Consider the following 24,358-nt stretch of genomic DNA (forward strand, 5'->3'; position numbering starts at 1 on the left):
GGTGAAATAATTAAAATTAAAACATTTTTTCCACAGGTTTATTATTTTTAAATACTTTAAAGCAAGGTAAGTTTATTTTTAGCCCCATTAGAAAATAAAATTATCTTTTTCAAATATTTTAATTATTGTTTAAAATAGTTATTTCATGTACTTTATAGTTTATTTAAAAAATGTGATTTAAAAAAAATTTATTTGAAGATTTAGTGCTGTTTTGGGGCCGTAGTATTTATAACTTTTGACAGGTCTTCCTGTCAAACTTATGAATGGAGCAGTCCCTGCTCCGATTGGCTCTCCATGGCCCACGTGATCCCAGGGGACACATCGAACTAACTGCGCCCCTGGGATACGCGAGCACTGCGCGCCGGCAGCTGGACCAGGCCCCGGAGCGGAATCTCACGCGGGCCCACAGCACAACGGCCGGCGCGCTAGGTAAGTGCAGGTCGGGGGCTTGCACCCGCGGGAAGCCCCCGACCCGAATTTCTGGGCCAATACCTCACTGCGTAACTGAACGGGCAAAATGATAAGAAGTGAAGCAAGAGTGTTGAACCCCTCCAGCCATCTGATCCGTGCATTTCCATCGCCGGAGTTACCTGTGATTTAACTTCTGCATCATCTTGTGGAACAGGCTCAGATTCGATCTACTTTGCAGTTTTCCCACAAAGGTTACGTAATCCACAAACCCGTCATTTCTTCTTAAATTAAATCTAAAGGATAGAATTACGGTTACTGGTTAATGATCACTCACACGATGATTCAATCACAGAAAAAAGAAAATGTACCTTTGGTGTCACTTCATTCCACCCAAACAGATACAGGATTCCAGCATGTTCCAGCACAGAAATAGGCCATTCGGCCCATCAAGTCTGCACTGGTGTTTTTCTCCAACCTTCTACTCCCTTAATGGTGTTCAACTAGCTCAGGATGAGTGTGAAACAGACTTAGGCATCTGAGTAGACCCAACACTCAATAACCCAGTGATTAATATACCAAACCAAAGCAGAACAGCAGTCAACACTTGGGCTTTTCAACTACAGCTTGCATTTATGTAGCGCCTTTAACGTAGTAAAATATCCCGAGGCGCTACACAGGAGCGATTATCGAACAAAATTTGACAGCGAGCCACATAAAGAGATATTAGGGCAGATAACCGAAAGCTTGGTTAAAGAGGTAGGTTTTAAGGAGTGTCATAAAGGAGGAGAGAGAGGCGGAGAGGGGGAGGTTTAGGCAGGGAATTCCAGAGCTTGCGGCCTCGCCAGCTGAAGGCACGGCCACCAATGGTGGAGCGATTAAAATCAGGGATGTGCAAGAGGGCAGAGTTGGAGGAGCGCAGAGATCTCGGAGGGTTGTGGGGCTGGAGGAGGTTATAGAGATAAGGAGGGGCGAGGCCACGGAGTGATTGGAAAACAAGGATGAGAATTCTTAAATCGAGGCATTGCCAGACCAGGGGCCAATGTGGGTCAGTGAGCGCGGGGAGGGTGATGGGTGAACGGGACTTGGTGCGAGTTAGGATACGGGGCAATAGCGTTTTGGATGAGATTAAGTTTACAGAGGGTGGAAGATGTGAGGCCGGCAAGGAAAGCTTTCCAATCTAGAAAGGAAAACGTCTGAGAGGCGATCTTATCAAGGTAATGGAAAAGGCAAATCCAGAATCTCAGTTGAAATAAATTGCAGTAGGACAGGGTATCGCAGGTTCAAAGTGTTAAAGGAAGTCCTTCACACAAGGAGCGATCTACTCGTGGAATGGACTCCTAGATAGTGGAGTAGTGGAGTTGAAAACCCTGGATGGTTGCGTCCTGTAGACGTGTGGAGGTGTTATACGTCCATCGCAGGTACCTATTGTATTCCGTATAATAGATGGATTCACGTACAGTGGAGCATGAATCTCCTTCAGACAGATCATCCTCTGGGGAATGGCCTGATTGATTATAGGCAAAAACAGGAAGGCAGATTATTATCTGAACAGCAATAGATTGGGAAACGGGGAAGTGCAACGAGACCTGGATGTCCTTGTGCACCAGTCGCTGAAGGTAAGCATGCAGGTGCAGCAGGCGGTTAAGAAGGCAAATGGTCTGTTGGCCTTCGTAGCGAGAGAATTCGAGTACAGGAGCAAGGATGTCTTGCTGCAGTTGTACAGGGCCTTGGTGAGACCACACCTTGAGTATTGTGTGCAGTTTTGGTCGCCTTATCTGAGGAAGGATGTTCTTGCCATGGAGGGAGTGCAGCAAAGATTCACCAGACTGATACCTGGGATGGCAGGAATGACGTATGAAGAGAGATTGGGTCGATTAGGCTTATATTCGCTGGAGTTTAGAAGAATGAGAGGGGATCTCATTGAAACTTATAAAATTCTAACAAGTCCAGACAGACTAGATGCAGGAAGGATGTTCCCGATGGTGGGGGAGTCCAGAACCAGGGGTCACAGTCTAAGGATAAGGGGTAAGCCATTTAGGACTGAGATGAGGAGGAATTTCTTCACCCAGAGAGTGGTGAACCTGTGGAATTCTCTACCACAGAAGGCAGTTGAGGCCAATTCATTAAATATATTCAAGAAGGAGTTAGATATATTTCTTGAGGCTAAAGGGATCAAGGGATATGGGGAGAAGGCAGGGACAGGGTACTGAATTTGGATGATCAGCCATGATCTCATTGAATGGTGGAGCAGGCTCGAGGGGCCGAATGGCCTACTCCTGCTCCTATCGTCTATGTTTCTATGTTTTCCTCTCCTGAAGGCACTGACTCCTGGTGAGATTACAGATACACAGAGGCCATCAGCTTCCCAGCACCCCACCTGTGTGGCCATTCTTCCCAGGTGAGCACTGAGAATGTGCATTAGTAGATTATTAACAGGCTATCAGAAGTGTCAGCCGTGGCTCAGTGGGCAGCACTCTCTTACCTCTGAGTCGGAAGGTTGTGGGTACAAGTCCCACTTCAGAGACTTGAGCTTAAAATCTAAGCTGATACTCCCAGTGTGGTACTGAGGGAGTGCCGCACTGTCAGAGGCGCCGTCTTTTGGATGAGATGTTAAACCGTGGCCCCGTCTGCTCCCTCGGGTGGCTGTAAAAGATCCCATGACACTATTTCGAAGAACAGCAGGGGAGTTCTCCTGGTGTATGACCAATATTTAAGGGTGTTCAAGGCTGATGTCAGGAAGCACTTCATCACACAAAGGGTAGTGGAAATCTAGAACTCTCTCCCCCAAAAAGCTGTTGAGACTGGGAATCATCTGAGATTGATAGATTTTTGTTGGGTAAGGGTATTAAGGGATAAGAACATAAGAATTAGGAGCAGGAGTCGGCCATTTGGCCCCTCGAGCCTGCTCCACCATTCAATAAGATCATGGCTGATCATCGACCTCAACTCCACTTTCCTGCCCGATCCCCATATCCCTTGATTCCCTTAGAGTCCAAAAATCTATCGATCTCTGTCTTGAATATGCTCAACGACTGAGCCTCCACAGCCCTCTGGGGTAGAAAATTCCAAAGATTCACAACCCTCTGAGTGAAGAAATTCCTCCTCATCTCAGTCCTAAATGGCCGACTGCTTACTCTGAGACTGTGACCCCTGGTTCTAGACTCCCCAGCCAGGGGAAACATCCTCCCTGCATCTACCCTGTCAAGCCCTGTAAGAATGTTGTATATTTCAATGAGATCACCTCTCATTCTTCTAAACTCTGGAGAATATAGGCCCAGTCTACTCAATCTCTCCTCATAGGACAATCATCCCATCCCAGGAACCAGTCTGGTGAACCTTTGTTGCACTCCCTCTATGGCAAGTATATCCTTCCTTAGGTAAGGAGACCAAAACTGTCCACAATACTCCAGGTGTGGTCTCACCAGGGCCCTATATAATTGCAGTAAGACGTCTTTACTCTTATACTCAAATCCTCTTGTAATAAAGGCCAACATACCATTTGCTTTCCTAATTGCTTGCTGTACCTGCATGTTAACTTTCAGTGATTCGTGTACAAGGACACCCAGGTCCCTCTGAACACCAACATTTCCCAATCTCTCACCATTTAAAAAATACTCTGCTTTTCTAATTTTCCTACCAAAGTGGATAACTTCACATTTCTCCATATGATATTCCATTTGCCATGTTCTTGCCCACTCACTTAGCCTGTCTATATCCCCTTGAAGCCTCTTTGCATCCTCCTCACAACTTACATTCCCACCCAGCTTTGTATCATCACCAAAAATGGATATATTACAGTTGGTCCCCTCATCCAAATCATTGACATAGATTGTGAATAACGAGGCCCAAGCACGGATCCTTGCAGTACCCCACTAGCTACAGCCTGCCAACCCGAAAATGACCCGTTTATTCCTACTCTCTGTTTTCTGTCTGTTAACCAATCCTCAATCCATGCTAGTAAATTACCCCCAATCCCATGAGCCCTAGTTTTGTAGGGCTGGAGGATAGAGAGATTGGGAAGGGCGAATCAATCGAGAGATTTGAAGACAAGGATGAGAATTTTAGAATCAAGGCGTTGCCGGACTGGGAGCCAATGTAGGTCAGCGAGCTCAGGGTGGGGGGTGAATGGGACTTGGTGCGAGTTAGGACCCGGGCAGCCCAGTTACGCCTCTCAGACAACGTGAATGGAATGGCATGAAGGGGGTTTTCAATTCCACCGCGGAGATTTTCCCGCTGAGGGAATGTTTCATTGCAGCGCGACTAAGCAGCAAAGCAGGTCGCGTTCATCTCACTGGGTGACACTTAAACCTTCTGAAACACTGCGTCTGCACAAAATCTCTCTGCTTTCCCTCTCGCGCCAGTAACAGCTGCCTCAAAAACTCCAGGTGCAGAAATTCTCCGAAGCAAAGAGACACAGAACATTTATCATAAGGTGTAAGAATAATACACCCGGGGCAACCTAGACAGATCGGCACTATCATCTCCCACTGCTTTTACACAACACAGGAACAATGCGGGAGGATCATTTAGCTTTAGAATTTAACAGAGCTGTTAAATTATTGTTGTCTACTAAACCCGGTTGCCACAAATAACACATTTTTATTCTGCATTCATCCTGGATCTTTGAGATCGCAATCCTGTCGACATTTCCAACACCTCAAATACTGGGCAGCATTGGCGTAGATTCACCAGAATGATACCGGTGCTAAAAGGGTTAAATTACGAGGACAGGTTGTATTCCCCTGAGTTTAAGGGGTGATCTAATCGAGGTGTTTAAGATGATTAAAGGATTCGATCGGGTCCATAGAGAGAAACTATTTCCTCCAGTGGGGGGAGTCCAGAACAAGGGGGCAGAACCTTAAAATTAGAGCCAGGCCGTTCAGGGGTGATGTCAGGAAGCACTTCTTCACACAAAGGGTGGTGGAAATCTGGAACTCTCTCCCCCAAAAAGCTATGGATGCTGGGAGTCAATTGAAAACTTCAAGACTGAGATTAATAGATTTTTGTTGGGTAAGGGTATTAAAGGTTACGGAACCAAGGCGGGTAGATGGAGTTAAGATACAGATCAGCCACGATCTCATTGAATGGCGGAACATGCACAAGGGGCGGAATGGCCTCCTCCTGTTCCTATTGGTGCAAGAGATAAGGAAATAGATAAACCAAACCCAATACTGGATTTCAGATTTAGAACCAGTGGAATTGGGCCCAAGTTTAAGAAGAAAAAGATTGCATTTCTACGGCCAATGAAGTAAAGTTGAGGTGTAGTCACTGTTGTAATGTAGGAAACGTGGCAACTAATTTGCAAACAGATAATGACAAGATAATCTGTTTCGGATGGCGTTGGTTGAGAGATAAATATTGGCACAGGACAGTGAGGAGAACTCCCCTGCCCTACTTCGAAATAATAGTGCCATGGGATATTTTTCGTCCAACTGAGAGAGCAGACGGGGCCTCGGTTTAACGTCTCATCTGAAAGATGGCATCTCCGACAGTGCAGCGCTCCCTCAGTACTGCCCCTCCAACACTGCGGCGCTCCCTCAGTACTGCCCCTCCGACAGTGCAGCACTCCCTCAGTACTGCCCCTCCGACAGTGCAGCGCTCCCTCAGTACTGCCCCTCCGACAGTGCAGCGCTCCCTCAGTACTGCCCCTCCGACAGTGCAGCGCTCCCTCAGTACTACACTGCAGTGTCAGCCTAGATTTTGAGCTCAAGCCTCTGGAGTGGGACTTGAACCCACAAACCTCTGACTCAGAGGCAAGTGTGCTACCCACTGAGCCAGTGCAGTAAACTCACAAAATGATCTCTTCTATCAGAGTGATCTTGCAGCAACAGTGAAACTCTTGCCATACCTGGATAACAGATGCTCCAAATCCATTACAAACATTGGAGTTTTTAAATCAACCAGTGCGTGGCGAAATGCCGTCTTGCTGATCTGAAATGTAAAGGTTTGTACCATTCAACTTATATTAATCCCCATTGAAAAAAAAATTGAATACATATTTGAAGCAGAGGAAGATTGAGAGCTATGGAGAGAGCGGGGCAGTGGGATTAGTTTGGGATTGATACAGGGCTATGGGGAGAGAGTGGGGCAGTGGGATTAGTTTGGGATTGATGCAGGGCTATGGGGAGAGAGCGGGGCAGTGGGATTAGTTTGGGATTGATACAGGGCTATGGGGAGAGAGCGGGGCAGTGGGATTAGTTTGGGATTGATGCAGGGCTATGGGGAGAGAGCGGGGCAGTGGGATTAGTTTGGGATTGATACAGGGCTATGGGGAGAGAGCGGGGCAGTGGGATTAGTTTGGGATTGATACAGGGCTATGGGGAGAGAGTGGGGCAGTGGTATTAGTTTGGGATTGATGGAGGGCTATGGGGAGAGAGCGGGGCAGTGGGATTAGTTTGGGATTGATACAGGGCTATGGGGAGAGAGTGGGGCAGTGGGATTAGTTTGGGATTGATGCAGGGCTATGGGGAGAGAGCGGGGCAGTGGGATTAGTTTGGGATTGATACAGTGCTATGGGGAGAGAGCGGGGCAGTGGGATTAGTTTGGGATTGATACAGGGCTATGGGGAGAGAGCGGGGCAGTGGGATTAGTTTGGGATTGATACAGGGCTATGGGGAGAGTGCGGGGCAGTGGGATTAGTTTGGGATTGATACAGGGCTATGGGGAGAGAGCGGGGCAGTGGGATTAGTTTGGGATTGATACAGGGCTATGGGGAGAGAGCAGGGCAGTGGGATTAGTTTGGGATTGATACAGGGCTATTGGGAGAGTGCGGGGCAGTGGGATTAGTTTGGGATTGCTACAGGGCCAAGGGGTGAGAGCGGGGCAGTGGGATTAGAATCGGATTGATACAGGGCTATGGGGAGAGAGCGGGGCAGTGGGATTAGATTGGGATTGATACAGGGCTATGGGGAGAGAGCGGGGCAGTGAGATTAGATTGGGATTGATACAGGGCTATGGGGAGAGAGCAGGGCAGTGGGATTAGATTGGGATTGATACAGGGCTATGGGGAGAGAGCGGGGCAGTGGGATTAGATTGGGATTGATACAGGGCTATGGGGAGAGAGCGGGGCAGTGGGATTAGATTGGGATTGATACAGGGCTATGGGGAGAGAGCGGGGCAGTGGGATTAGATTGGGATTGATACAGGGCTATGGGGAGAGAGCGGGGCAGTGGGATTAGATTGGGATTGATACAGGGCTATGGGGAGAGAGCGGGGCAGTGGGATTAGATTGGGATTGATACAGGGCTATGGGGAGAGAGCGGGGCAGTGGGATTAGATTGGGATTGATACAGGGCTATGGGGAGAGAGTGGGGCAGTGGGATTAGATTGGGATTGATACAGGGCTATGGGGAGAGAGCGGGGCAGTGGGATTAGATTGGGGTTGATACAGGGCTATGGGGAGAGAGCGGGGCAGTGGGATTAGTTTGGGATTGATACAGGGCTATGGGGAGAGAGTGGGGCAGTGGGATTAGATTGGGATTGATGCAGGGTTATGGGGAGAGAGCGGGGCAGTGGGATTAGATTGGGATTGATACAGGGCTATGGGGAGAGAGCGTGGCAGTGGGATTAGATTGGGATTGATACAGGGCTATGGGGAGAGAGCGGGGCAGTGGGATTGGATTGGGATTGATACAGGGCTATGGGGAAAGAGCGGGGCAGTGGGATTAGATTGGGGTTGATACAGGGCTACGCGGAGAGAGCAGGGCAGTGGGATTAGTTTGGGATTGATACAGGTCTACGGGGAGAGAGCGGGGCAGTGGGATTAGTTTGGGATTGATACAGGGCTATGGGGAGAGAGCGGGGCAGTGGGATTAGTTTGGGATTGATACAGGGCTATGGGGCGAGAGCGGGGCAGTGGGATTAGTTTGGGATTGATACAGGGCTATGGGGAGAGAGCGGGGCAGTGGGATTAGTTTGGGATTGATACAGGGCTATGGGGAGAGAGCGGGGCAGTGGGATTAGATTGGGATTGATACAAGGCTATGGGGAGAGAGCGGGGCAGTGGGATTAGATTGGGATTGACACAGGGCTATGGGGAGAGAGCGGGGCAGTGGGATTAGATTGGGATTGACACAGGGCTATGGGGAGAGAGCGGGGCAGTGGGATTAGATTGGGATTGATACAGGGCTATGGGGAGAGAGCGGGGCAGTGGGATTAGATTGGGATTGATACAGGGCTATGGGGAGAGAGCGGGGCAGTGGGATTAGATTGGGATTGATACAGGGCTATGGGGAGAGAGCGGGGCAGTGGGATTAGATTGGGATTGATACAGGGCTATGGGGAGAGAGCGGGGCAGTGGGATTAGATTGGGATTGATACAGGGCTAGGGGGAGAGAGCGGGGCAGTGGGATTAGTTTGGGATTGATACAGGGCTATGGGGAGAGAGCGGGGCAGTGGGATTAGATTGGGATTGATACAGGGCTATGGGGAGTGAGCGGGGCAGTGGAATTAGTTTGGGATTGATACAGGGCTATGGGGAGTGAGCGGGGCAGTGGGATTACATTGGGGTTGATACAGGGCTATGGGGAGAGAGCGGGGCAGTGGGATTAGATTGGGATTGATACAGGGCCATGGGGAGAGAGCGGGGCAGTGGGATTAGATTGGGATTGATACAGGGCTATGGGGAGAGAGCGGGGCAGTGGGATTAGATTGGGATTGATACAGGGCTATGGGGAGAGAGCGGGGCAGTGGGATTAGATTGGGGTTGATACAGGGCTATGGGGAGAGAGTGGGGCAGTGGGATTAGATTGGGATTGATACAGGGCTATGGGGAGAGTGCGGGGCAGTGGGATTAGATTGGGATTGATACAGGGCTATGGGGAGAGAGTGGGGCAGTGTGATTAGTTTGGGATTGATACAGGGCTATGGGGAGAGAGCGGGGCAGTGGGATTAGTTTGGGTCTAATACAGGGCTATGGAGAGAGAGCGGGGCAGTGGGATTAGTTTGGGATTGATACAGGGCTATGGGGAGAGAGTGGGGCAGTGTGATTAGTTTGGGATTGATACAGGGCTATGGGGAGAGAGCGGGGCAGTGGGGTTAGATTGGGATTGATACAGTGCTATGGGGAGAGAGCGGGGCAGTGGGGTTAGATTGGGATTGATACAGGGCTATGGGGAGGGAGTGGGGCAGTGGGATTAGTTTGGGATTGATACAGGGCTTTGGGGAGAGAGCAGGGCAGTGGGATTAGTTTGGGATTGATACAGGGCTATGGGGAGAGAGCGGGGCAGTGGGGTTAGATTGGGATTGATACAGGGCTATGGGGAGAGAGTGGGGCAGTGTGATTAGATTGGGATTGATACAGGGCTATGGGGAGAGAGCGGGGCAGTGGGATTCGTTTGATAAAGTAAACATCAGCCATTTTCTTTGAATTTAATATTCTTTGAGTAATTACCTCATTTTCAGTAATAAGTGCAAAGTTTCTATCACAGAAACACGTACTAATTTCATAGAATCGTAGAATCATACAGCACAGAAGGAGGCCATTCGGCCCATCATGCCTGTACTGGCTCTTTGAAACAATTATCAAACTAATCCCACTTTCCTGCTCTTTCCCTGTAGCCCTGCAAATTTTTCCTTTTCAAGTATTTATCCAATTCTCTTTTGAAAGTTACTGCTGAATCTGCTTCCACCGCCCTTTCAGGCAGCGCGTTCCAGATCACCCCCTTTAATTAATCAGCTACTTACCAAACCACTGGCCTCTTTGTCATACTTGGCAAACTCATGGAGGATGAACACGCAGGCCTCGTCCAGCTGGTACAAACAGAAAACAATCTTAGGTAAACTTTGTAGTCCATCCCTGCCTCAGCCCATCCACGGCTTAAACCCTCCTCCATACCTTTGTTATCTCCAGACTCGACTATTCCAACGCACTCCGGGCCAGCCTCCCACATTCTACCCTCCGTAAACTTCAGCTCATCCAAAACTCGGCTGCCCGTGTCCTAACTCTCACCAAGTCCCGTTCACCCATCACCCCTGGGCTCGCTGAGCTACATTGACTCCCAGTACGGCCACGCCTCGATTTTAAAATTCTCATCCTTGTTTTCAAATCCCTCCATGGCCTCGCCCTTCCCTATCTCTGTAACCTCCTCCAGCCCTACAACCCTCCGAGATCTCTGTGTTCCTCCAATTCTGGCCACTTGTGCATCCCCCGATTTTAATCGATCCACCATTGGCGGCCGTGCCTTCAGCTGCCTGGGCCCTAAGCTCTGGAATTCCCTCCCTAAACCTCTCCACCTCTCTCTCCTCCTTTAAGACGCTCTTTAAAACCCACCTCTTTGACCTGTCCTAATATCACCTTCTTTGGCTCGGTGTCAAATTACGTTTGTTAATCGTTCCTGTGAAGTGCTTTGTGATGTTTTGCTAAGTTAAAAGCGCTGTATAAATACAAGTAGTCGTCTTTGAACAAGCACATTGTGGCAAACAAGAACTGACACATTGATTACTGTCTAATGGCTGAAGTGTGTGTGGTAAACCACTGTTTGTATTCCACTGTGTACATGCCTGTACATGCCTCGGCTGACTACTCCCACAAATCCAGGTATAAAGGTGACTGCTCCACAGCCCCTTTGTATTCTGGACCGGTCGACCACTCGAGGCACACCTTCATTCTCTTGTTAATAAAAGCCTGTTAATTACTCGCTTAATCTCAGTCTTTTGAGTTATTGATAGCGCATCAATTTTATTAACAAGATTTTATAATGGAGAAGATCCTCACACCAGCATGCCTAGATTTAGACCATCGGGAGGCGGACGCATCCACCAAGTTTACTCACTGGCTGAGGTGCTTTGAAAAATTCCTGATCGCCTCCGCTGAAACGGTCAAATCGGACGAGGACAAACTGGATGTCCTGACCTCCAAAGTGAACCACCGAGTGTACTCGGTCATCCAAGACGCGACCTCATACGCGGATGCTATCAAGCTCCTCAAGGACGAGTACACGCGCCCAGTGAACGAAGTGTACGCCAGGCACCTTCTGGGGAGTCGTAAACAACAACCTGGGGAATCGACCGAGGAATACCTTCAGGCACTGTCTGTGCTTGGCCGGGCCTGTGGTTGTAAGGATGTAAAGGCCGCCGTGTACACAGAGGAACTTATCCGGGACGCTTTTGTAGCGGGCCACAGGTCCAATTACACCCGACAGCGACTGTTGGAGCAGAGTGACCTCGACCTCAACAAGGCCTCTGAACTCGCACTATCATTGGACGCAGCCTACCGGGGCATGGATGCCTACTCCTCTGCACCGTGGACGCCGCGGGGAACGACAGCCTGGGACACGGTAGGACCGTCTCATAGCGCCGTGCCACCCCAGCCACATCCCAGCAACGGCCCAACTACCGCAGCAGTGTCCCAAGGCCAGACAGCAGTGCCCCAAGGCCAGAAATGCTACTTCTGTGGCCAGGCCAAACACCCCAGAGCGCGCTGCCCGGCGAAAAATGCGATCTGCTCGGGCTGCGGGAAGAAGGGACACTACGCCAGCGTCTGCAGGGCCAAAGCCACCCCGAACCCCAGCAGCGCCGCGTGTGGGCCGTGCGGGCCGCCATCTTGGGCCTCCCCAGCCATGTGCGAACCACCGGAACAGCAGCCATTTTGGACGCCTCCAGCCACATGGGGATCATGGACGCCGCCATCTTGGACGACAGCCGGGACGCAGCAGGCCCCCAACACCGCCTCATCTGATACCCGCAGCGACACACCGACCCCTACGCTGGCCTCCGTTACACTGGACCAAGCGAGACCGCACCAGCTGGCCAGTTCCACAATGGACATTAAGGTAAATGGTCACGAAACAATCTGCCTTTTTGACTCTGGGAGCACGGAGAGCTTCATCCACCCCGACACGGTGCGGCGTTGCTCTCTCCCAGTCCTGCCTGCGCACCAGCGGATTTCTATGGCCTCCGAGTCCCAGTCGGCGGACATTGGCGGCTACTGCGTGGTGACACTCGTAGTAGACGGGACTGTGTACGATAATTTTAAACTTCTGGTCCTGCCCAACCTCTGTGCTGCCGTTCTACTGGGGTTAGATTTTCAGTGCCACCTTAAAAGTGTTACGATGGCGTACGGTGGACCCCTCCCCCCACTCACAGTCCGCAGCCAGCAGCTTCCAAATTGCCCGCCGCGCACCAGGTGCAACCTCTCCACACTCAGAGTCACCCCCCCCCCCCCACTGTTTGCTAACCTCACCCCCGACTGTAAGCCCATCGCCACAAAGAGCAGGCGATACAGTGCCGGGGACAGGGTTTTCATTAAAACCGAAGTGGAGCGGCTCCTGAAGGAAGGGATTATTGAGGGCAGCATCAGCCCCTGGCGAGCCCAGGTTGTGGTCGTTAAGACCAGCGAGAAGCAGCGCCTGGTCATCGACTACAGCCAGACAATAAATCGCTACACCCTGCTGGACGCTTACCCACTCCCCCGCATAGCTGATATGGTCAACCAGATCGCGCAGTACCGCGTCTTCTCGACCATTGACCTGAAATCAGCGTACCACCAGCTCCCTATCCGCCCTGAGGACCGCCAGTATACTGCCTTTGAGGCAAACGGCCGCCTCTATCACTTCCTTAGGGTTCCCTTTGGCGTCACCAACGGGGTCTCCGTCTTCCAAAGGGAGATGGACCGGATGGTCGATCAAAATGCGTTGCAGGCCACTTTCCCATATCTGGACAATGTGACCATCTGCGGCCATGACTTGCAGGACCATGACGCAAACCTCGAAAAATTCCTCTGCACCGCCAAACTCCTCAACCTGACGTATAACGAGAAGTGCATATTCCGCACAACCCGCCTCGCCATCCTTGGCTGTGTTGTGGAACACGGAGTCATCGGCCCCGACCCCGACCGGATGCGTCCCCTTATGGAACTCCCACTGCCCCACTGCCTCAAGGCCCTGAAGAGGTGCCTAGGGTTTTTCTCTTATTACGCCCAGTGGGTCCCCTACTATGCGGACAAGGCCCGTCCGCTGATCAAGTCCACCTCTTTTCCCGTGACGGCAGAGGCCCGCTTAGCCTTCCACCGTATCAAGGAAGACATTGCCAAAGCCACCATGCACGCAGTGGATGAATCCATCCCCTTCCAGGTGGAAAGCGGCGCGTCCGACTTTGCCCTGGCCGCTACCCTCAATCAGGCGGGGAGACCCGTGGCCTTCTTTTCACGAACCCTCCAGGGCCCAGAGACCAGACACTCCGCTGTTGAGAAGGAGGCCCAGGCTATTGTGGAGGCTGTGCGTCATTGGAGGCACTACCTGGCCGGAAAACGATTTACCCTGCTCACTGACCAGCGTTCAGTTGCTTTCATGTTTAACAACAAGCAGAGGGGCAAAATCAAAAACGACAAGATCTTGAGGTGGAGAATCGAACTTTCCACCTACAATTACGAGATCTTGTACCGGCCCGGGAAGCTCAATGAACCCCCGGATGCTCTATCGCGTAGCACCTGCGCCAGCGCGCAGATCGATAGACTGCAGGCCCTCCACAATGACCTCTGCCACCCGGGGGTCACCAGGTTCTTCCACTTCATCAAGGCCCGCAACCTGCCTTACTCCATTGAGGAGGTCAGGACCATGACCAGGAACTGCCAAGTCTGCGCTGAGTGCAAACTGCACTTTTATAGACCAGACAGGGCTCACCTGATAAAAGCCACTCGCCCCTTCGAGCGCCTGAGCGTTGATTTTAAAGGGCCTCTCCCCTCCTCCGACTGCAATGTGTACTTCCTCAATATTATTGATGAGTACTCCCGTTTCCCGTTCGCCATCCCCTGCCTGGACATGACCAGTGCCACGGTCATTAAATGTCTGAACGACCTCTTCACCCTGTTCAGTTTCCCCAGCTATATCCATAGCGACCGGGGCTCATCGTTTATGAGTGACGAACTCCGTCAGTACCTGCTAGCTAGGGGTATTGCCACAAGCAGGACCACCAGTTACAAACCCCGGGGGAACGGACAGGTGGAAAGAGAGAATGCGACAGTTTGGAAGGCCGCCCTGCTAGCCTTAAAGTCTAGGGGCCTTCCGACCTCCCGCTGGCAGGATGTGCTCCCCGATGCGCTCCACTCTATTTGGTCACTGCTCTGCACTGCCACTAACGCCACCCCTCATGAGAAAATGTTTGTCTTCCCAAGGAAGTCCACATCGGGGACATTGCTACCGCCATGGCTGACGTCCCCAGGGCCGGTCCTACTGAGAAGACACGTGAGGACCCATAAAACGGACCCCCTGGTCGAGAGGGTCGACCTCCTCCATGCCAACCCCCAGTATGCTTACATTGCGTACCCGGACGGGCGGGAGGACACAGTCTCCATAAGAGACCTCGCACCCTCGGGGGCCGCAGTAACCCACTACCCACTACCACCCCCCCCCCATGATCCGATATCCAGCCCCAGCAGACGGCAGGCCTGGGCCCCGCGACCCGCTCGACATCTACGAGGACTACACACCAGTGCCCCAGCCTACGCGGGACTCGACGCCGGAAGCTTCACTACCCCTGCCGTCACCACGTCGATCACAGCGGCAGACAAGACCTCCGGAGAGACTCCAATACACTAACTTTTAATACACTTCACCCCGCCGGACTCAATTTTAAACAAGGGGTGAATTTGGTAAACCACTGTTTGTATTCCACTGTGTACATGCCTGTACATGCCTCGGCTGACTCCTCCCACGAATCCAGGTATAAAGGTGACTGCTCCACAGCCCCTTTGTATTCTGGACCAGTCGACCACTCGAGGCACACCTTCATTCTCTTGTTAATAAAAGCCTGTTAATTACTCGCTTAATCTCAGTCTTTTGAGTTATTGATAGCGCATCAGTGTGGTAGTTGGAAGTGTGGCATTTGAGTTGAGAGAGAGTGTGGTAAGTGGGAGAAAAAGTCATTTAAGTGTATTTTGTGAATTTTAGTGTGTTAAAAAGTTAATTATTTGAAGTGAGTTTAATTTTTTAAGTGTAAATTAAACTGTTGGGGAGTTTAAACCGGAAGTAGAATCCGGGTATAAAAGGGGCGGGGCTAGTGCGGCTGCGTTCGGGCAAGTGGGAGGTGAGGGGGTGTTTTTGCTCTGTTTTGTTCCCTACTCCCAGGCTTAGACAGCACTGTGGAAGCAGAGCAGCGAGACGAGCCAACCAAGCAGGCCCCACAGACAGTATTCAAGGAGGAGGTTGGTGATCAGCTGGTTGGTAGGTTCTCTTCCTTCTCTTTTATACCTTTAAAGTTGGTAAGTCCTATTGAATAGTGGTGTGATATTATCATCTATATCCGGGCAGGGTCTTCATAACTAATAATAAGAAATTTAATTAATTATATAGAATGGAGCAGGTGATGTGTTACTGTTGCGAGATGTGGGAGCCGGTGGACCCCATTGAGGCTCACGGTGATTACATCTGCAACAAGTGTTTGCTGCTAGAGGAACTCCGGCTCCGTATTGAGGTGCTTGAGACCGAGCTTCAGACACTGCGACACATCAGGGAGGGGGAGAAGTTCCTGGACTCTATGTTTCAGGAGGTAGTCACACCTATGAAATTAATTAATTCAGATGTAGTCCGTGGTCAGGGACAGGACGGTGTGACTATGAGTGAGGCAGGTACAGGGATCCAGGAGGTAGTGTTGAAGGAGCCGCAGCCCTTGCTCTTGTCAAACAGTTTCGAGATTCTTTCTCCCTGTGAGGGCGGGAGCGGGGACTGCAGGGAAGATGAGCAACCTGGCCACATCACCGTGGAACAGGGGGCCATTCAAGTGGGGGGAGTAAAAAGAAATGTTGTAGTGGTAGGGGATAGTATCATTAGGGGGATAGATAGGGTTCTCTGCAGTCGAGAGCAGGAGTCCCGAAGGCTGTGTTGTCTGCCCGGTGCCAGGGTTAAGGACATCTCTTCTGGGCTGGAAAGAAACTTGGAGTGGGAGGGGGAGGATCCAGTTGTCGTGGTCCATGTTGGTACAAACGACGTAGATAGGACAAGGAAGAAGGTTCTGTTAAAGGAGTATGAACAGCTAGGGGTCAAATTAAAAAACAGAACCTCAAGGGTAATAATCTCTGGATTATTACCTGAGCCACGAGCGAATTTGGCTAGGATAAATAAAATTAGAGAGTTAAATGCGTGACTCCAAGACTGGTGTGGGAAAAATGGGTTTTGCTTCTTGGGACACTGGCACCAGTACTGGGACAAGAGGGAGCTGTTCCGTTGGGACGGACTTCAGCTGGCCAGTGCTGGGACTAGAATCCTGGTGAATCATATAACTAGGGCTGTAGAGAGGGCTTTAAACTAATTAGTGGGGGGGGGGTTTCTAGAGAGCAAATAATAAAAATGACTACGGAGAAGTTCATAGACTTAGGTAGCAGTGGGGGAATTAAAAAACAGAGCATGTCAGGAAGGGACAGAAGGTATGGAGTAAAAGGTAAAGTAGTAAAAGGGGAAAAAGCAGGAACTAAGTGTCACAAAACATATTTGAAAATTCTTTATCTGAATGCACGTAGCATTCGTAACAAAATGGACGAGTTAACGGCACAAATAACTACATATGGGTATGATCACAGAATCACAGAAACCCCACAGTGCAGATAGAGGCCATTTCGGCCCATCGAGCCTGCAGCGACACATATCCCACCCGATCCCCGTAACCCCTACACCAACACATATCCCACCCTATCCCCGTAACCCCACGTATTTAATCCCCCTAACACTAAGGGTCAATTTATCATAGCCAATCAACCTAACTCGCACATCTTTGGACTGTGGGAGGAAACCGGAGCACCCGGAGGAAACCCACGCAAACACGGGGAGAATGTGCAAACTCCACACAGACAGTCGCCCGAGGCCGGATTCGAACCTGGGTCCCTGGCGCTGTGAGGCAATAGTGCTAACCACTATGCCACCGTGTTGCCATTGCGGCCATTACAGAAACATGGCTGCAGGGTGACCATGACTGGGAATTAAATATACCAGGTTATTTAACAATCAGGAAGGACAGGCAGGAAGGAAGGGGAGGTGGGGTGGCTATGTTAATAAAGGAAGGAATCACTGTAATACAGAGAAATGATATTGGGTCAAAGGATCAGGATAGTGAAACAGTTTGGGTGGAGATACGGAATAGTAAGGGGAAAAAAACACTAGTGGGCATAGTCTATAGGCCTCCGAACAGTTGCAAATCTGTTGGATGGAGTATTAATCAGGAAATCGTTGAGGCTTGTAATAAGGGAACAGCTATAATTATGCGGGATTTTAACTATCATATTAACTGGACAAATCAAATTGGGCAGGGCAGCCTTGAGGATGAGTTCATTGAGTGTATTAGGGATGGGTATCTTGAGCAGTATGTAACTGAACCGACCAGGGGGCAAGCAACCTTAGATTTGGTCCTGTGTAATGAGACAGGATTAATTAAAAATGTCCTAGTAAAGGATCCCCTTGGAATGAGTGACCATAACATGGTTGAATTCCATATTCAATTAGAGGGTGAGAAGGTTGGATCTCAAACAAACATGCTGAGCTTGAATAAAGGAGACTATGAAGGTATGAGAACGGAATTGATTAAAGTGGACTGGGAAAATAGATTAAAGGGTAAGACAGTACATGATCAGTGGTGTACATTTAAGGAGTTATTTTACAACTTGCAAAAAAAAATATATTCCACTGAGGAAAAAAGGGTGTAAAAGAAAAGATAGCCATCCGTGGCTAAGTAAAGTAATTAAGGATAGTATCCGACTAAAAACAAGGGCATATAAGGTAGCCAAATCTAGTGCGAGGATAGAAGATTGGGAAGTCTTTAAAAGACAGCAAAAAATAACTAAAAGATTGATTAAGAAAGGGAAGATAGATTATGAAAGTAAATTAGCAAAAAATATAACAGATAGCAAAAGTTTCTATAGTTATATAAAAAGAAAAAGGGTGGCTAAAGTAAATGTTGGTCCCTTAGAGGATGAGACCGGGAAATTAATGGTGGGAAACATGGAGATGGCAAAAACGCTGAACAATTATTTTGTATCAGTCTTTATGGTAGAGGACACTAAGAATATCCCAACACTGGACAAACAGGGGGCTCTAGGGGGGGAGGAGCTAAATACGATTAAAATCACCAAGGAAGTGGTACTTGGTAAAATAATGGGACTCAAGGCGGATAAATCCCCTGGACCTGATGGCTTACATCCTAGGGTCTTGAGGGAAGTGGCGGTAGGGATTGTGGATGCATTGGTAATAATTTTCCAAAACTCCCTGGACTCAGCAAAGGTCCCGGCAAATTGGAAAACTGCTAATGTAACACCCTTATTTAAAAAGGGTAGTAGGCAGAAGGCTGGAAACTATAGACCTGTTAGCCTAACATCTGTGGTTGGTAAAATTTTAGAGTCCATTATTAAGGAGACAGTAACGGGACATTTGGATAAACATAATTTAATAGGACAAAGTCAGCATGGTTTTATGAAGGGGAAGTCATGTTTGACAAATTTGCTTGAATTCTTTGAGGAAGTAACATACAGGGTGGATAAAGGGGAACCAGTGGACGTAGTGTATTTAGACTTCCAAAAGGCATTTGACAAGGTGCCACACAAAAGATTATTGTTCAAGATAAAAAATCATGGGATTGGGGGTAATATTCTGGCATGGGTGGAGGATTGGCTATCTAACAGAAAGCAGAGAGTTGGGATAAATGGTTCATTCTCAGACTGGCAATCAGTAACTAGTGGTGTTCCGCAGGGGTCAGTGCTGGGTCCCCAACTCTTTACAATCTATATTAATGATTTGGAGGAGGGGACCGAGTGTAACATATCAAAGTTTGCAGATGATACAAAGATGAGAAGGAAAGTAGTGAGCGAGGAGGACATAAAAAACCTGCAAGGGGACATAGACAGGCTCAGTGGGCAGAGATTTGGCAGATGGAATACAATACTGGAAAGTGTGAGGTTATGCACTTTGGCGTGAAAAATCATAGAGCAAGTTATTATCTTAATGGCAAGAAACTGGAAAGTACTATAGTACAAAGGGATCTGGGGGTCCAGGTGCACGAAACTCAAAAAGTTAGTATGCAGGTGCAGCAAGTGACCAAGAAGGCCAATGGAATGTTGGCTTTTATTGCTAGGGGGATAGAATATAAAAACAGGGAGGTATTGTTGCAGTTGTACAAGGTATTGGTGAGACCGCACCTGGAATACTGCATATAGTTTTGGTGTCCATACTTAAGAAAAGACATACTTGCTCTCGAGTCAGTACAAAGAAGGTTCACTCGGCTTAATCCCGGGGATGAGGGGATGGACATATGAGGAGAGGTTGAGTAGATTGGGACTCTACTCATTGGAGTTCAGAAGAATGAGAGGCGATCTTATTGAAACATATAAGATTGTGAAGAGGCTTGATCGGGTGGATGTGGTGAGGATGTTCCCAATGATGAGTGAAACTAGAACTAGGGGGCATAATCTTAGAATAAGGGGCTGCTCTTTCAAAGCTGAGATGAGGAGAAACTTCTTCATTCAGAGGGTAGTAGGTCTGTGGAATTTGCTGCCCCAGAAAGCTGTGGAAGCTACATCATTAAATAAATTTAAAACAGAAATAGATAGTTTCCTAGAAGTAAAGGGAATTAGGGGTTACGGGGAATGGGCAGGAAATTGGACATGAGTCTATGTTCGGAGCGGTCATGGCCCTGTGGGTAGTGGAGCGGGCCCAGGGGCCGTGTAGCCTGGTTCTGCTCCTACTTCTTGTGTTCTAATTCTGTGTTAGATTTCAGGAGATGGTTCTATTCCTGTTCCTGGCTGGGTGGAGATCACCTTTTACAGAAGGTAAGTACTGTAGAAAATATAGGGACAGTGATCTCCTGGACGAGTTTCGATTGCCTAGATGGGTCGGAGAGGAATTTCCCAGATTTTTTTCTCCCAAATTGGCCATTGGGTTTTTTATCTGGTTTTTCGCCTCTCCCAGGAGATCACATGGGTTCGGGAGGGATGTAGAGTGATAGTAGATTTGAGGTTAGGATCAGATCAGTCATGATCTTATTGAATGGTGGAGCGGGCTCGAGGGGCCGATTGGCCTACTCCTGCTCCTATTTCTTATGTTGTTAAGAGGCACTGGCCAGTCGACCAATATATGGAGCAAGGGTCAAACACAGGCCACGGGATGTTTAGACCAGCGTTTTTTTATATCTGGACATGTTATGTGACTATGCTAATGTTGCCAGGTTAGATTTTATGATTTTGCCTTCTGCCTTTGAATTCCCGACAGGCATTCTCGATGAGCGAGTGCACATTAGCAAAATCTGCCTGTATTGCAAATCCTCAGCCAAGGACACAACTGGACTCTGGAGTGAAGGGGCTTGAAACTGCCTGAAGGAGAAACTCACCGCAGGCTCCACCTCTCAGCATCGGTGCAAAGATGAGCTACAGATGTCGTGAAAAAGTGTCAGCTGTGGCTCTCAGTCTCATTCTCCCAGCCTACGTTTACTCCCTCTCTTTCATGTTTGCATTCCTTCATGTTTTCACGCAGTGTCAGCCATGGCTCAGTGGGCAGCACGCTCGCCTCTGGAAGTCCCACTCTAGAGATTCGAGTACCTAATCTAGGCCAACACTCCAGTGTAGTACTGAGGGAGTGCTGCACTGTCGGAGGGGCGTTACTGAGGGAGCGCCGGACTGTCGGAGGGGCAGTACTGAGGGAGTGCTGCACTGCAGGAGGGGCAGTACTGAAAGAGCGCTGCACTGTCGGAGGGGCAGTACTGAGGGAGCGCTGCACTGTCGGAGGGGCAGTACTGAGGGAGCGTTGCACTGTCGGAGGGGCAATACTGAGAGAGCGCCGCACTGCCGGAGGGGCAGTACTGAGGGAGTGCTGCACTGTCGGAGGGGCAGTACTGAGGGAGTGCCGCACTGTCGGGGGGGCAGTACTGAGTGAGAGCCGCACTGTCGGAGGGGCAGTACTGAGGGAGCGCCGCACTGTCGGAGGGGCAGTACTGAGGTAGTGCTGCATTGTAGGAGGGGCAGTACTGAAAGAGCGCTGCACTGTCGGAGGGGCAGTACTGAGGCAGTGCTACACTGTCGGAGACGCAGGGCTGTACTGAGGGAGTGCTGCACTGTTGGAGGGGTAGTACTGAGGGAGCGCCGCACTGTAGGAAGGGCAGTACTGAGGGAGCGCCGCACTGACGGAGGGGCAGTACTGAGGGAGCGCCGCACTGTCAGAGGGGCTGTACTGAGGGAGCGCCACACTGTCGGAGGGGCAGTGCTGAGGGAGCACCGCACTGTCGGAGGGGCAGTACTGAGGGAGTGCCGCACTGTCGGAGGGGCAGTACTGAGGGAGTGCCGCACTGTCGGAGGGGCAGTACTGAGGGAGCGCCGCACTGTCGGAGGGGCAGTACTGAGGCAGTGCTGCACTGTGGGAGGGGCAGTACTGAGGGAGCGCCGCACTGTCGGAGGGGCAGTACTGAGGGAGCGCCTCACTGTCGGAGGGGCAGTACTGAGGGAGTGTCGGAGGGGCAGTACTGAGGGAGCGCTGCACTGTCAGAGGTGCCGTCTTTCGTCTGAGACGTTACCCGAGGCCCCTCTGCTCGCTCAGGTGGATGTAAAAGGTCCCATGGCACTATTTTGAAGAAGAGGTGGTGAGTTCTCCCCGGTGTCCTGGCTAATATTGACCCCTCAGTCAACATCACTAAAAAACATATTATCATATTGCTGTTTGTGGGAGCTTGCTGTGTGCAAATTTGCTGCCATATTTTGGGGGAAGGTGAAACCTGAATCGTGCGGCCGATTTACTATTGCCCATTTTGCACTAACCTACCTGAGACCAATTTCACAGTCCCTCACCCCCCCCAGTCTTATATCTTTGCCAACAATAGCATCCAATCCCTGGAGCTCAGTTGCGCTGAATTAACTAACCTTGAACAAAACCGCAAACAGCCACAAAACGTAAAACTTTTTTCAAACAAAGGTCTCGCGTCACATTCTGAGCGGAGAATATATCAGCCTCGCAGCTGCAAATAATTACGTTCCTGGTGAAAACAGTGAGACTTTAAGTGAACGGCTCGGGTGCAATTCATCTACAAACTGACATCTTGTTACAGTGCAGCAGTCAGAGCTTCCAAGTGGATATAATTGGCAAAAAATATCAAAATTTAGAAAAATGCCACATTCGTAAAATAAATTCAGTAAGACAGATCCACACAGGGTTGGTCGGCAATTCTCTCCACCTGAATAAGCTTCAAAATTCTGATAAACTCGTCAGTTAGGAGCAGGAGAAGTTGAAGGGTGTGTTTGTCTTTCTCCGAAGGTCCATCGTTTTATATTCATTCTCGGGATGTGGGCGTTGCTGGCAAGGCCAGCATTTATTGCCCATCCCTAGTTGCCCCTTGAGAAGGTGGTGGTGAGCCGCCTTCTTGAACCGCTGCAGTCCGTGTGGTGAAGGTGCTGCCACAGTGCTGTTAGGGAGGGAGTTCCAGGATTTTGACCCAGCGACGATGAAGGATCGGCCGATATATTTCCAAGTCGGGATGCTGTGTGACTTGGTGGGAAACTTGGGCCGAAACTATGTAATGTAAAGAATGCCATATAAAGAGCAGGGAGGGAAGGGGAGGGGAGGGAGGCTGAAGATGGTACGAAACAGAAGGTTTGGTTCATTAATTAATCATAGACTCAGTTTCTAACAGGTTAACTGCTTTATCAGGGTTCTGGAAGCTGTTTAGAAGAATGAGAGGTGATCTCATTGAAACATATAAGATTCTGAGGGGGGTTGACAGGGTAGGTGGAGAGTCTAGAACCAGGGGTCACAGTCTCAGAATAAGGGGTCGGCCATTTAAGACTGAGATGAGGAGGAATTTCTTCACTCAGAGGGTGGTGAATCTTTGGAATTCTCTGCCCCAGAGGGCTGTGGAGGCTCAGTCATTGAGTATGTTCAAGGCTGAGATCGATAGATGTTTGGACTCTAGGGGAATCGAGGGATATGGGGATCGGGTGGGAAAGTGGAGTTGAGGTCGATGATCAGCCATGATCTTATTGAATGGCAGAGCAGGCTCGAGAGGCCGTGTGGCGGAGCAGGCTCGAGAGGCCGTGTGGCGGAGCAGGCACGAGGGGCCATGTGGCGGAGCAGGCTCGAGGGGCCGTGTGGCGGAGCAGGCTCGAGGGGCCGTGTGGCGGAGCAGGCTCGAGGGGCTGTGTGGTGGAGCAGGCTCGAGAGGCCGTGTGGCGGAGCAGGCTCGAGAGGCCGTGTGGCGGAGCAGGCTCGAGAGGCCATGTGGCGGGGCAGGCACGAGGGGCCGTGTGGCGGAGCAGGCTCGAGGGGCCGTGTGGCGGAGCAGGCTCGAGGGGCCGTGTGGCGGAGCAGGCTCAAGGGGCCGTGTGGTGGAGCAGGCTCAAGGGGCCGTGTGGCGGAGCAGGCTCGAGGGACCGAATGGCCGACTCCTGCTCCTAATTTTTATGCTCTGATGTTCTTATGAATTATTATTCAGTATCTGCTACTGAAAAATTGCAAATAAGCAGGAAAGTTTAATTCTTTCCAGTAGCCCCGTTGGATTTTGTTAAATCGGAACTGCCCAATAACCACAGCAGTTTACATCTGGAAAGTGCCGTTTATGTAGAACAAATATCCCTCGGCCTTTCACAGAAATGTAAGAAAGGAATTGGGTACTGAGCCAGAGAAGAGTGTGATGGTTAAACAGAGGGCCAGTTGTGGCGGAGGGGGTGAGATTAGTTTACAATGCAACAGTTTGCGAGGCCACTTTAGAGGGCATTGCGCCTGAACCATGTAGTGTGGGACTGGGGTCACTTGTAGGCCAGACCAGGTTATTCCTTTTCTGGTGCGAGATCTACTGAACTCAATTTCACTCATGGCGGGATTTTGAACTCACAATCTCAGGGTCGCGAGTCCAGTACCATGTGGGGTACGGTGGCATAATGGTTATGTTACTGGACGAATAATCCAGAGGCCTGGACTCATGATCCGGGGACACGAGTTCACAATCCCACCATAAATCTGGAATACAAAGCTAGTATCAGTAATGGTCTCCTTTCCTT

The 24,358-nt window shown here is 50.0% G+C and overlaps 1 protein-coding gene across 1 annotated transcript in view; it reads right to left on the reverse strand.

The window, feature by feature from the left end:
* Positions 1 to 24,358, reverse strand: part of LOC147106459 (EF-hand calcium-binding domain-containing protein 6-like) — a 144,463-nt gene that overhangs the window by 32,894 nt on the left and 87,211 nt on the right. Inside the window, exons 10-12 of the mRNA XM_086009660.1 lie at positions 10,096 to 10,161; positions 6,260 to 6,342; positions 591 to 704 (exon numbers count right to left, since the gene is read on the reverse strand). Of these exons, the coding sequence (XP_085865786.1) occupies positions 591 to 704; positions 6,260 to 6,342; positions 10,096 to 10,161 (263 nt within the window). The remainder of the gene's footprint in view (positions 1 to 590; positions 705 to 6,259; positions 6,343 to 10,095; positions 10,162 to 24,358) is intronic.

Source organism: Somniosus microcephalus, chromosome 16, assembly GCF_052327205.1.
Source record: "Somniosus microcephalus isolate GS21.2 chromosome 16, FLI_Smic_1.0, whole genome shotgun sequence".
NCBI classification, from domain to species: Eukaryota; Metazoa; Chordata; class Chondrichthyes; order Squaliformes; family Somniosidae; genus Somniosus; species Somniosus microcephalus.